The 14,252-nt window shown below is 58.6% G+C and overlaps 1 protein-coding gene across 1 annotated transcript; it reads right to left on the bottom strand.

Moving 5' to 3' along the window:
- Positions 1–4,132: 4,132 nt before the first annotated feature.
- Positions 4,133–12,482, bottom strand: ZMYND19 (zinc finger MYND-type containing 19). Its single transcript, XM_082842948.1, has 6 exons — positions 12,353–12,482; positions 10,941–11,000; positions 10,137–10,243; positions 9,395–9,535; positions 4,767–4,947; positions 4,133–4,586 (listed from the first exon to the last, which is right to left on the bottom strand). Exons 1-6 carry the CDS (start codon positions 12,401–12,403, stop codon positions 4,443–4,445), a joined length of 684 nt encoding a protein of 227 aa, XP_082699074.1. The 5' UTR covers positions 12,404–12,482; the 3' UTR covers positions 4,133–4,442.
- Between the last annotated feature and the right edge of the window lie 1,770 nt (positions 12,483–14,252).

The raw sequence follows: 14,252 nt of genomic DNA, 5'->3' as shown, positions 1-14,252 counted from the left end.
TTTGAGGCTCATCAACATCCAGTCCACTCTACAAAAAATGCAAATGTGTTCTCTGATTACCTTAATAAATACTGAGGAACCCAAGGGATGGGAAAAGGGACTGAGGGAAAGAAGAGGTTTGCCAAGACTCCGGACCTCTGCCTGGAAGCAGCACCGATGATTTTCTGAGCTGGAGAAACGTCTCTTCTCTTGTACATGATTAGTGAGTAGGTGGATAAACCCTTCTGGACCCAGGACGGGATGCTCCTTCTAAATGGGCCAATAGGCAGGAGCTACAGTTAGGGTCCCCACAGGACACAGTTTGCCTGGGAGAGTCCTGGCTTAGGCCTGTTGCTCCAGTGCCATTGTTCACTCTTAAAAGTATCCTGGTTTGGATCTGCATAGCTAGATGCCTTCAATAGATTACGTACAGCTCCTATGAAATCCCATTTTCTCTTTGCTCTAGACTTCATCCATAACCTTGACGACGCCTGCAGAGAGACGACATCCCGCTTTCAGGATGCCCTGTCTCTAACCTACATTCTGGCCACAAGGCCAAGGTCGCATCCACACCTCCTGAACGACTCCACACAAGACTTTTCCCTTTCAGCCTCCCCCGCAGCAGATCACAGAGATCTCAAAGCCTGTGGTCGGCTCTGCCTCTCAAGACCCTTTTCTCGCCCTTCTTGAGAGAGGAGTTCGAGTCTGGGGCTTTAGGTGCTCGGGAAATGCCACCTGAGATCGCAGACCTGCAAACCCACGGTGAAGACCTCCCTAGGCCACGATGGCCCCGCGCACCTTGCTCTCCGGGTCGGCGGGCTGGTCCTCCGGCTTTCGCAGCTGGTAGGTGCCGCACGCCAGCAAGTGCCTGCAGCCCTCCAGCGGGCACCACTCCACCGAGTCCACGGTGTGCTCCGTGTCCACCGCCTGCAACAGCCGGACGCGACTGCCGGCCGCCCAGCATTCGGATAAGGACGCGGCGGCGACCGGGGTGGCGGACAGCGGGCGGCGGAGAAGTGAGGAAGCCAGGCTGACAGCAGGGTCCCCTAGCCCGCGGCGCCAAGAAGGCGCACAGCCCAAGGGGCGGTACTTCTCCCACTTCCGCCGTCGTCCCCATGACTCCTTCCGGGGAGGGACTTCCGGCCCCCGTGGACGCCAGCGTGAGGCAGAGATCTCACGCCCCCTGCCGGCCGGCGGGCCTCGACTGGCCCCACGTGCCACGGCGCGTCCCCTGCCGTGGCGGCGAGACGCGGGCCTGGGAGGGGACAGCCGAGCGTCCAGCACAGAGTCACGGGCGAGCTGGGCTCTGAAGGGGGAGCAGAGGAGAGCGCGGCATGGAGGTGGGGTGTGCAAGGGGCTTGGGCGTCCAGGGAGCAGAGTCCAGGGTCTGACCCAAAAGGGCTGGGCCTGGGCTGCCCTCCCTCTCCCTGGTCATGTCCACCCCCAAGGAGCTGCCCATAGGGCAGTAAGTGCGGCGCACCGGTGGGCGCACATGTGCCTGACTGGACAGCAGAGAAAGGAGACAGGGTCGGCCACAGGGCCCCGAGCACGGGTGGTGGACAGGAAGGTGGACAGAAGGCATGGAGAAGAGCCAGCGTCTAAGCCCCAGCGGCAGGGGTCTGTGCGCCAGTTAGATTTAGGATGAAGGGGAGGACACCCAGCACAGCCACGATCTGATTTGGTAAACCAGGTATGTGCCGACAGCATTCAATAAAGTCAGTGAACTCTACAGAACACGTTTGGGGAAGGCAAGTGTCTGATATTGTTATGGATTGAATTGTGTCCGCAAAAAAGATACGTTGAAGTCTTATCTCCGGTACCACAGAATGTGACCTTTGGAAACAGGGTCTTTAGTAACAGAAGTAATCCAGTTAAAATGAGGTCATTAGGATGGCCCTAATCCAATATGGCTGGCATCCTTAGGAAGGGGAGGTGTGGTCTGTTAGACACCAACGGAAGACAAGACAATGTAAAGACTGGTAGGTCTCTATGAGGCAAGGACCGCCTGAGGCTGCCGGAAGCTGGGAGAGCCTGGAACAAACCTTCCCTAGAGCCTTCAGCGGGAGCATGGCCCTGCCCACACCTTGATTTGAGAATTCTGGCTTCTAGGACCTAGACCATACATTGTTTTCAGCCACCAGCTTGAGATAATTTGTTATGGCAGCTCCAGCAAATGGGACAAGACAAATCCACATGGCTACCTGGGTAGTTAGCCTGTGGTTTTTAAAGTGGATTCTATCACTAGAAATACAGATGGCAGCTGAAGCAGAGAAGCAGAAAAGGTTGGTCAGGAAGCCACAGGACAGCCTGAAATGGCTGAGCCACACATCTTGATTTGATCTGGTACAAAAGGCAGTCAGGCCAAGCAGCCCCCTACACCTCGCTCCAAACAGGTAAGAAACATGGCCCACGTTTTAACCATGAATGAATGCTGAACTTTCAGACGCTCTCCGATGTGTGGCTACAAAAATTAAGAGGTTCGGGGCCTTTAGAAGAGAAAAGAAACCAGGGGCTGGGTATCAAATAAAGAACAAGGGAAGCAAAGGGGAATAAAAACACTGTGTGGACCCTGGGGCAGCTTCACGAGGGCATCCACTCCAGGAGACTTGATATGAGCAAACCCTAGGCCCCCATGGCCACCACCCTCTTAGCTCCAGCCCAGACTCAAAGAGTCTCTAACAAGTAGGACAAGACACAGCACCATCAGGAGGGGACAGCCACCAACTAAACTACAGCACCAGCTCCTGCAGCCACGTTGGACAGCGATCCCCAGGTCAAGGCTATTCCAGATGATCCATGAGCCACGGCGGCAAGCACCCGGGATCAGGACCCAGCGTGGCATCCTATGGGTCGGCCGACACTCTGGCACTTCCCTTTCAATGTAATTTTCCAAGGAATAGCTGATCACAAGACAGTCCTGGTCAGGAAACGTAAAAAGCCCGGAGGGCCGACCTGGCCACTCCCCAAAGGACACAGGCAAGACACACAGCCTGTAGCCCAGGGCCTCCTCATCCCAGGAGCCTGTTTTTAAAAGCAGACTGAGCACACTCAGGGCCCCATGCCTGGAAGACTACCCAAACCTCAACACGCTGGTCTACACCGGATTCCCCACCCCCATGGGCCTGGCCAGAGCTGGCCTCTGAATTGGGAGTTGTCCTGGCCCTGGGAACGTCCCGAGGGCTCGGGCCAGCTGTGGTCAGTAGGACAGTCTCTCAGGATCACATAGCCTCTTCTCTGACAGCTTTCTGAGCCCCCACTGGTGCTCAACCTGGGGTCTGGGGGAACCCGGAACAAAAAACCCCAACCTGGAAGAGGCACCACAGCTGACCTGCACGGTAGCAAGGTCTTCTCAGCAAAAACCCGTGTGGGCACGTGGAGTCCCTTCACCTGCAGAAAACCCCTCCCTCGGGGTTGGAACTGAGCCTTCCCTCCTGCTCCCCGCATATTGCTATCACCCATTTCCCCAGTCCTGTTCTCCAGGACGCACTGCCCAGGAGGCCTCCAAGTTCTGCAAAAGAAGCTACGGAAAGCTCAGCTCAGTTCACAGACCAAAGGCCACAAAGGGGCTAGCCCCAGCCAGGGAAGCAGAGCACACACAGGGCGTCCCAGGAGACTGCAGAAACGTTGCAGAAAGGAGGGCGTGGCAGGAGCCTGCAGGACCAACGTGGGGCCAGGGATGACCCAAGACGGGTGTCAGCCTTCACTCTCCCTGGAGACCAGCAAGTTCCCAGCCACACCACCCAGCTTATGGCCCCCAGGCGGCTTGGCCAGGTGTACCAGACGCTGCCCAGCCCTGAGATCTGCGGCTCCCAGAAGGAGCACAGGAAAGCAGTTCTCACCCCTCGGGCTGCTCCAAGTCGCAGGCGGACCTCAGCAGTCCTGCTGGGAGAAGCCCCCCCCCCGCCCCGCCCCGCGCTCCCAGGTGCCCACTGTATGAGTTCAAAGGGGCTGAGAACAGGGGCCAAGCAACTAACCACCCTCAGCAGCTCCTGCCACAGGACAGGGACACGTCTGGGTCTCCCTCACGCTGCCAGGCAGCCTGGGGGTGGGGACGGCAGCCCTTGCACCCGCACCCACACCACGGATGCCGGCCGAGGCGGAGCGCAGACAGCAGCCAGGACTCAGGGCGGTCCCACCCTTTACTTTGCCCCAACCCGGGCGGGCCGCCCTCCTCGGCTCAGCCACCCGGAAAGTGAGTGTTACAGCAAATGACCCTATTTGTACTTTCTAACCCTCCCACTGCCTCCCCCCCAAAAAAACTGTACATGAGTTTACAAACATATTAACATATAAATAATGAGAAGCGTCCCGGGGGGCCTCCCAGCTGTCTCTGCTCCGCGGGGTGCGGGGTGGGGGGGCCTCCGGTGGCGGAGCCAGTGCAGGAACAGCCCCTCTGGTGGCCCCGGTCCAGCTGCCCGCAGAGCCCGCAGCCTGGGGAGATCAGAAGCCACTTGACTGCCCGGTCATCGCTCCGGCTCAAGCTCGTGCTGGAAGGGGCGCCTCTTCTCCCGACAGTGCTTCTTGTGGGCCGGCCAGTCCTTCTGCTGGCACTGGGAGCCGCAGTAGCGCGCCACCTGGCAGCGCCCGCAGATGTTGAACTCCCGGAGCTGAAAGGACACAGAAGAGCAGCGCTCCGGTCACACGGCAGACCTGCGAGGACCTGGCCGCCCGTGCGCCCAGGCCGGAGGGTCTGGGCCCCGGTCAGGCAGTGACAAAGGAACGGCCACCGCAGGGGAGAAGCCGTGAGAGGGCAGTCCTAGGGGAGGCCCGGCTCCCCCACTGCGCACCTGCTTCTCCATCATGGTGCAGGGCGGGTAATGGCACTCGTAGTAGGTGCAGGACGTCTCCTCCTCCTCCACCACGTCCCCATTGGCGTTGTAGTACCGGGTCACGTTCAGGACGGGGAACTGCTCCTCTATGGGGTCCGTGGGCAGCTGCTGAATCGCCAGCCAGTATAAGCTTTGCTCCCTTAAAGAGAGAAGCAGGCACTTCAGGATGCCTTGGCCAGGAAGGGTCAAGGTATGGAGGTGACAATGAGTGACCCCAGGGTGGACCAGCTGCTTCCTCTTCTCAGGCTGCCCCGCCCCCAGCTTTGCAGCTTGACTCTCCTTTGGCCCACCCCACTGCCTGGGCTCACCTCTCTGGAACATCCAGTATGTAGCCTGTTTCATCTTCCCACTAAAAGGCACAGGGCAGGGCTTTGTCTGCCTTGCTCGTCAATCTCCCCAACGCCTGGGACGGCTGCACACAAGACAGGCACGGAGATCACGTGCTCGCGGCCCCGGGGGCGCCCACATCTGCCCCTGGTTGGCCTGCCTGCCCGATTGCTGTGAGCTGCTCTACACCCCCCGAACACTTCTCTTGCTGGACAGGGCCAGAAGCTTGTAAGTGCCCGCAACTGCCCCACAAGAGGCACGGGCGGTGGGGTGAGCACAAGGCAGTGAGCGGCCCGCCCTGGGGCTGGCCTCCGAAGGAGGCACCTCCCGCACTTCGATAGCAGACGGATGGGTGGACCATCCCCTTCAACCCACCCGCCCTCTCTGGAGACCGGGCCGGGAGGGACTTGGATAAAAAAGGGAAGGGTCTGGCACAGCACTGTAAATCAACTATACTTCCAAAAAAAAAAAAAGAAAAAAGGAAGGGTCACCCTCTTCTAATGTGACAGACAAAAATTAATTCAAAATGGATCAAGGACCTAAATGTAAGACCCCAAACAATAAAACTCTCAGAGAAAACAGGACAAAAGCTTCACAACATCGGAGTTGGCAATAATCCTGGATATGACACCAAAGGCACAGTAACAAGAGAAAAAATAGGCAAACTGGACTCCATGAAAAGTCAATTATTTTGTGCATCAAAAGAGACAATCAGGGACTTTCCTGATGGTGCAGTGGTTAAGAATCCGCCTGCCAGTGCAGGGGACACAGGTTCGAGCCCTGGTCCGGGAAGATTCCACGTGCCACGGAGCAACTAAGCCTGTGCACCACAACTACTGAGCTTGCGCTCTAGAGCCTGAGAGCCACAACTACGGAGCCCACATACTGCAACTACTGAAGCTCACACACCTAGAGCCCATGCTCTGCAACGAGAGAAGCCACCCCAGTGAGAAGCCCGCACACAGCAATAAAGAGTAGCCCCTGCTCACTGCAACTAGAGAAAGCCTGCGCACAGCAATGAAGACCCAATGCAGCCTAAGTAAATAAATAAATAAATAAATAAAAACTTAAAAAAAGAGAGACAATCAATAGACAATCAACAGAATGAAAAGGCAACCTGTAGAATGGGAGAAAATATTTGCAAACCATATATCTGATAAGGGATTTGTACCCAGAATATATAAAGAACTCTACAAGTCAACCAAAAAAACAAACGACCCAATTTAAAAAAGGGTAAAGCATCTGAATAGATATTTCTCCAAAGAAGACATACAAATGGCCAAAAAGCACATGAAAAGATGCTTAATTTAACATCAGTGATCATCAGGAAAATGCAACTCAAAACCGCAATGAGACCACCTCACCTTCCTGGGATGGCTACTATCAAACAAACAGAAAACAAGTGTTGGTGAAGGTACGGAGACACTGGGGCCTCGGTGCGCTGCTGGGGGGAAGGTAAAATGGCGCAGATGCTGTGGACAACAGCGTGGGGCTTCCTCAAGAAGTAGATGGAATTATCCTATGATCCTGCAATTCCACTTCTGGGTGCACACTCTGAAGAATCAAAAGCAGGGACTCGAAGATCTCTTTGTACAACTGTGTTCACAGCAGCATCGTTCACGACAGACAAGGGGTGGAGGCAACCCAAGTGCCCACTGATGGATGATGGATAAACCAAATGTGCCACACACACACACACACACACACACACACACTCAATGGAGTATTACTGAACCTTAAAAACGAAGGAAATTCTGACACATGCTATGACATGGATGAGCCTCAAAGACATAACTGAGGTGAAGTGAAATAAGGCAGACACAAAAAGACAAATGCCACATCAATCCACGCAGATAAGGTCCAAGGACTTGGCAATTCACAGAACAGTAGGTACCAGGGGCTGGCAGAGGAGATGGGTGGGGAATTAGTGTTTAATGGGGACACAGCTTTGGTTTGGGAAGACGAGACAGTTCTAGAGACAATGGTAGTGATGACACACGACAATTTGAATTTGCTTAATGCTACGGAACCATGCACTTAAAAGTGGTTAAGACAGTAAATGTTATCTGTATTTTGCCACAATAAAAAGATTTTTTTTTAAAGAAGAAAAGGGTGAAAGTCAGGATGTGGGAGAAAACTGGCTACTTTCTGAGTCCTTCAATGAAGTCCTGGAAGACAGAGGTGAGTTTCAGTCCCAGCCGGCTTCTGAGGGCAGAAAGGGAGGGAAATGCACCTTTGCAAAGAGCACCTTCCACCCGGCTGGGCCGCCCTCGTGGCCCCACTGAAGTGACGCCAGGAAAGCAGAGCAGAAGGTAGGTGCCTGGCAGGAGCTGTGCTGCCAAACCGCCCGCCTCACATATGGGGTGATTCCTACAAAGAGCTGCCATGCGGAGGCCACTGAGTGAGATGGAAGGATACGTGACGCCGGGCCAGCGGGGAGTTCAGGCCACCCTTGGGCTGGCTCTGCCCCGACAGGTGGAGGACTGCTGATGGGCTGACCCCAGGCCGGCAAACTAAGGCCAACCCCAACCCCTCTGCCCCTGGGCCGACCAGCAGGGAGAGGCCCCTGGGGTGGTCCTGGGCCTCCTGGGAGTGGTCTGAAGGAGAATGGGGCAGCTGGGCCATGGCCTGGGGGAGACCACCGGTGGGGCAGCCCTGGGTGTAACAGACCCTTTTCCAAACAGGTCTTCTTAACCGTGGTCACCTCATCTCACAACAATACGTGGTGCTCAGATGGACAAATGCTGAGATCCCAGAAAGACAGACCCATCGCTGGGTGACACAGTGGGCAGTGTCCCTCCAGTGTCTGCAATGGGCAGCAGCAGACCTGCATGGAGCCAGGGAGGGTGAACCCCAGGCCTGCCCTGAACCCATGTGAGTGCTGGACAACTTGGGGGAAATCCACAGAGGCTGGTGTTCCGCTCAGCCGCCCTTACACTTGTCCTGATGACACAAGCTTCCTTCTGTTGATGAAAGAACCCTCCTGCCCCCAGCACGGAGACAGAAGTGACTCAAAACAAGCTGACTTCCCCACGCCACCAGACACTGCTGAGGAAAGCGGGTGTGCAGCCCTGGCAGCCGCTCCTGAGACCTGGAGGTGGCTTTGTGGCTTTCCACATCTCAGCAGGGGAGCCATTAAGGGTTCTATCTTTGCTTCAGCGAAATTGGGCTTAGTTTCTGTCACTTGCAACCAGAAGTCTAGACTCACGTAACCTCCAGGAAGATGAAAATCCTAACCCAGCTACCACAAGAGGATCAGCCTCCCTCAGGAGGGGTCTTAGGATCAGCCTCTAACAACAGAGCAGAGACCCCCAACGCCTGGAGACCCACCCCCTCCCCTCGTACAGAGTTATGGATACCCCTCCAGAGCTATAGCAGCATCAGATTGGACGCGGCCTTCTTACACCTGGGGACCATCCCCCACCAGCAAGCCCAGCTGGCCGTGCAATCCCGCCATTTCCTACCTCCAGTGCATGGGGCTCTACCAAGACCCCAGTGGTGACCACTGCAAAGATGCCACCCAGTCTCCATCCTAAGAAACACTGACACCCCCGCACCGACCTCACCGACTTCTGCCTGTAGGGGAAGTCAGTACCAGCACCGCCAAAGTCAGGAAAAGCTGCCCAGGGGCCCGAGGAGATGCACAGAAGCCCTAGGGAGCCCCTAAATGATGCACAGGTGGCCAGGGACACCCTGGCTCATTTTGGCTCCCATCCTGCTGGTCCCCCAGCTCTTCCTAAGGGCTCCATGAAGTCACAGAGGGGCTTGTTCCTGGGGCCACGGGAACTGCCCTTGGAGCATCCCCTCCGCCCAAGTCCTCAGGACCAAGGAAAGGTGGAGGCCGAGTCGCCAACCCCCGAGCCACACTGTCCTGCTTCCTTTAAACCACTGACCAGACAAACTGCTTACAAAAGAGCATGACACCAAGACCCATCTGTGTGCACAGGGGCATCCCTGAGATGGAGATGGCTCCTACATCTCAAGGGCGTCCTGCCCACCTACAGGGGACCGGCCCACACAACCCCTCTCCCCGCAAGAGCCAATTCAGAAGACCAGCCCAGAAAGATAAGCCTCCAAACGGTCTCCTCCCCCTGTGAAGAAAAAGGGGACCCCCGCACCCTGAGAGAAAACGGCCAGGGTCACCAAACCCACAGAAGCCTCAGAGCACAGAGTAGTCGCGGGCCCCTCTTAGCAGTGAGCTTGGAGGGGCCGCCCTCAGCGGCATCTCGGCCACATCACCAGGCCCCAAGAAGACCCACCTCTGCTTGCTGGAGGTCTCCTCAGCTCCGGGCCGCCAGCCCCATGGCACCAGCTGCAGGTTGTCCAGGCGATTGTCCACAGTGACAGCGTTGAGATGCACCACCTGAAACCCAGGGGCGATGCCCCCCCTGTGCCGCTCCCTAGGAAACAGACAATGCTCCAGATGGGCTCCCAACCCTCCTGAACGCCTCAGCCGTGTGCCCTGAACTGGTCCCTGGTCACACCGACGGGACCCATCAGGAGCAAGGCTGCAGAGAGGAACCCAAGTATGTCAGTCTGTGGCCCAAACAGGACAGGCCACGTGGACAGCCCAGCCCCTGGATTTAAGAGCTAGGCTGCAGGGAGCCAAGGAGGGAACCTGAAACCATCTCACACACAGCCTGGAGGACACCCCACTTGCGTGGTCCCAAGCACTTCGGAACCTCGCTGTTCACACAGAAGAGAGGAAGGCCCTTCCCCAACCCGGAGGAGGGGCCAGACCCCACCAACCCCCAGAGGAGGCTGTGTCCCAAACACACCGAGCAGAAAGGGCGCTCAGCCTGCAGACTCTCTGGCTGCCCTGCCAGTGCCACAGGTCGCAAAGCAGCCACCCCTCCGGGATAGTGACAATGACACAGAATTAACTGGGAGACCTGGGGAAGGCACCATGTGTCAACAAGGGGTCTGCTGGCTCCACGAGCCCCGTGCACCTCAGGGCTTGCGCAAACCCGACAGGGCAAACAAGCAGCTTGGAACACCCACCACAGCAGCTCATGAAGGAGCCTTCCCGACCCCCTTCCTCGGCTCTTGTCAAAGGCGTACGCAAATATCTTAGCACCATTTCCATCTGCGTCTACTTCCATCCGGGCCTGAGAGAAAACAAGAAAAAGCTCTGTTAAAAAGCCTCTGACTATCAGCAACATTCCAAATTAAAAACAAGCCAGAGGGACAGTCCCAGGCCTATTCCTGGGACCCTGGGGGTCTCCGCAGTCTCCCAGACACGCGGCACCAAGAAGCACTCTCCTCTCGTGGAGGCAAGACGCAGTCACGAACCACTCTTTGCAAAACATTGTGGACACAGAGAAATAAATCTTCCTATCCTTAAAAAAAAAAAGCCCCCACCCAGTAAAAAAAAGATAAGCCCTAGACCAAGTAAGTGTAAAAGGGTGACATCTGAGGTAAGAGTGGGTCCACAGACTCGTGGAAGGAGGAGTGCGCGGGTGAGGACTAGAGGCCGAACAGCTTCATCAGGTAGGAACAGCAGAGGGCGAGAGAAGGGGGGGCAGCCCTGGAGAGTCTCCCAGGGCACAGAAGCTTGTCCAGCTGAACTCAATCACAAACATGACACAATTTGTCTCTTTTTCAGGAAGAGCCTGCAACCAGGCAGAAGTGGGGGAAGACCAGCATCGCAGAGGCGGTAGGGGGCTCCACGGGGCAGTGACAGATAGACAGCTTGAGATGCTCGCGTACCAGGTCTTGCCCTCACATCACAGGGAAGAAAACCCACCCCTTGTGACCCTCCTGGGCATGACTAAGGGCATGCTGGCAAAGGAACGGCGTCCTTACCTCAAAGGAGTAGCCCTCCACCAGCGGGATGTCCTGCTCATCTATCAATGTGTACTTGGTCTGGAAATTAACGTTTCAAGACATTACATTTGGAATCAGTACGAGGTACCGACAATGAGCAGGAGCCGCCCCTTGAGACTAAGCGAGCTCAGCAGGCGAGGGGCCGTCTACTCTGAAAGCAGGTAGAGGTGCCAAAGCCTGGTCCTTCCCCACTCCTGACTGCGCAGAGTCGCGGCATCAGGCTTCACTTCCCATCTGCTCGCGAAGAACCAAAAGAAGTGCCACAGGACTGGACAGGTACTAAGCTGTGCATTTTAATGTGCTGATAAACCTAGTCCAAGAGTATGACGTCACTGGAGTAGAGGGAGGGGGCCGGGATTGAGGCAGAATATGCAGAAGGTTTCAGTTAACATTTATTTATTAAGCCAGGTGGTCCTCACACAGGTGCTCACTGAATCGTCCTTCCTACCTCTTTGTCTGTCTAAAATGTTCCAAATAAAAGTTTTAAGGGATGACATTAGTGCAATCAGTCACTGAGTTAGAAGGGACCTCAGAGCTGATGGGGAGCCCACCCTTCCCTAGTTAGAAAGTCACGTCCCCTTGCAGGAAGGGCAGGAAACGGTCCCCAAAACGGACCAGTGTCATTCTCGCTTGGAAAGCTTTTTTCTAGCATCTGAATCGGTTTTACCTTCATCTGACTGCCTCTGCTCCTCTCTCCCACCAGAAGCTTCCGCCGCTGGTGATGGGAACAGGGTTCCCATCCAGGGTAAGGTCCGTGGCTGGTGCAGCTGCACGGCCGGCCGGCTCCTGGAAACAGCCAAGCCTCAATGCCCACAGGTGCCAGGAAGCCCCAGCCTCGAACACGCGGAGGGCGGGGCCAGGTAAGGGAGAGAAGCAGAGGGAGGCCCTGCTCTGGCGAGGCCCACTGAGGCTCAGCCAGACGGGGCCGCCGCTGGCAGCACGAACCCTGCCCGAAGCTCACTACGGACCGGCAGGCACAGGCGGCGCGCACACGCAGGTCTCGGCGAGGAGCGAGCGCGCCGCCTCGGAAGGGCCTGCGCTCCCCGCGGCCGCAGGCGCAGCCACAGCCCCCTGCTCCCCCGGCCACGGCGCACGGCCGGAGCCCCGGGCCGCAACCGGAGGAGGGCTGCCCCGGGAACCAGGCCGTCGGCCCGCCGCCCGCAAACCGCCCGGCCTCTGCCCGTGCCCCGGCCCGGGTCGGGCCGCCGATCCAGCCCCCGTCCCCCAGCCTCGCACCCCCGACTCCGACTCCCAGACCCCGCCCGCCACCCCCAGCTCCGGTCCGGCCCCCTGCCTCGCACCCCGGCCCCCTACTCCCAGAGCCGGCCCGGCCCCCGGCCCAGCGCCCCAGTCCCCCGGCACGACCTTTGCCCCAGCCCCGCGCCGCTCACCTTCCCGGCCACCCGGCCGAGCCGCACGATGCCCAATTTGAAGTCGGTCATGGCCGGGCCTGCGCTCGGCCGGCGGCGCCTCTCCCTCAGGAGGTGCCGGGGCCGGGGCGGGGCCACGGCGAGCCAGGCGGGCCAGTCGGATGAGTCGGGGTCAGGATCGGGGCCGGGCGGGCGGGCGGGCGGGACGAGGCTGGGCCGGGGTCGGGCCGCCGCCTCCTGGCGCCCGCCGGACCTGCCACGCGCCGCCGCCGCCGCCGCCGCCGCCGCCGCCGCCGCCGCCGCCGCCGCGCGCTCCTCAGCGAGCGGGGCCAGAGGCGGAGTTCGACGCGGACACACCCCCGCGCGCCGCCGCCCGGCCAATGGTGGGGCGCGCAGTGCGCCGGCCGGCGCGCGCCGCCACGACGCAGCCAATGGCAGGAGGGCGAGTGCGCCGGCGCGCTGAGGAGCTGGGCCAGCGCGGGGGAGGGGCGCGGTCGGGGGCGGTGCCTGCGCGGCCGCCCGGCGCGACGTCAGTTTCGCGGGAAGCTTTGTGCGGGAGGCCAACCTACAGGCTCTCGGCCCCGACCCTCTACCCCGACACCGACCCGGCCTCCGCCCTCGCCCCCGCGACCCCGACCCGGCCCCCGCCCCCTCGAGGAGGGCGGCCTGGCTCCGCGCCCCGGGCCTTCCGGGCTCTGCAGGTCGGGGTCCCTGCGGGACTGGCTGCGGCTGCCGGTAAACCGTCTCCCGTCCTCGGACAGCGGGCAGGAGGCCGGAGTGGGGACAGGGACCCGGAGCCCAGGGGCCACCGTGGCGTAGGGGCTGGGTCCAGTGCCGACAGGCCCACCCTCCTCCTCCCTGGCCGCCTCCACACAGGGGCGCGGATCAGGACCCTGTAGCCCAGGGGTCCCCAAACCCCAGTCTGTGGACCGGTACCAGTCCGCGGCCTGGGTGCACAGCAGGAGGTGAGCAGTGGGCGAGAGAGCGAAGCTTCATCTGCTGCTCCCTATCGCTCGGATTACCGCCTAAACACGCCCCCCCCCCCCGTCCGCCCCGGCCCCCGCCCTCGGTCTGTGGAAAAACTGTCTTCCACGAAACTGGTCCCTGGTGCCAAAACGGTTGGAGACCGCCGCTATAGCACATCCCCGGGCTACACCAGCCTTCCCTGGGCTTCGAGCCGGGGCGCTGAACAGCCTGGGCCAGGTCCTTCCTGAACAGGAGCTCCAAGGGCTGAGGACTTTGGCGGGGCTTTACCTGTCTCCTGACAACCACTCCAGCGGGCTCTCAGCCCCAGCGCCCGATGAAACCACTCTACACCGGTGCACCCAACAAATTGAAAACCCCTGTTCTAGCGAGGGAGGCAGAAAAGGCCCGTGACGTGTGAGTTATATGCCATGTTAAAAAGTGATCAGTGCTGTGGGGAAAGAAGTAGATCAGCATTAGGGAGTTGGGGATCCAGGAAAGGTGGTGGGCGGGGTAGGCCTCATTGCCAAGTAATTTGAACAAACTGGGAGGAGGAGGAGGAGTGAGCCATGTGGGCTCTAGGGGAAGAGCATCTCCAGCAGAGAGAAGAGCCAGTGCCAAGGCCATAAATTGGGAACACATTCGGTGTGTCTGAAAAGTGGAGGTGGCCACCGTGAGCAAAGGAGTGCATGAGAGCAACAGGGGACAAGGCCAGAGAGGTGGAGGATGGGAAGGGGGTCATGTAGGCTCTCGTGAGGACTTTGACTTTCACACTCAGAAAAGTGAGCCACTGGAGGATTGGAGCAGAGGAATAGCTATTCAGTGCATCACGCTGTCTGATGGAGACAGTGCCAGAAAGAGTGGAAGTAGGCAGGCTGTTTAGGAAGCTAATGCAAGCACCCACCCAAGAAACGATGATGTTGGGACACCTGTGGTGGCAGTGTTCTGTAGCAGTCAG

This window comes from Leucopleurus acutus, assembly GCF_964270905.1.
Source record: "Leucopleurus acutus genome assembly, chromosome: 7".
NCBI lineage: Eukaryota > Metazoa > Chordata > Mammalia > Artiodactyla > Delphinidae > Leucopleurus > Leucopleurus acutus.
Note: the sequence above shows the minus strand (reverse complement) of the source record. Positions and strands in the feature narration are given on the sequence as shown.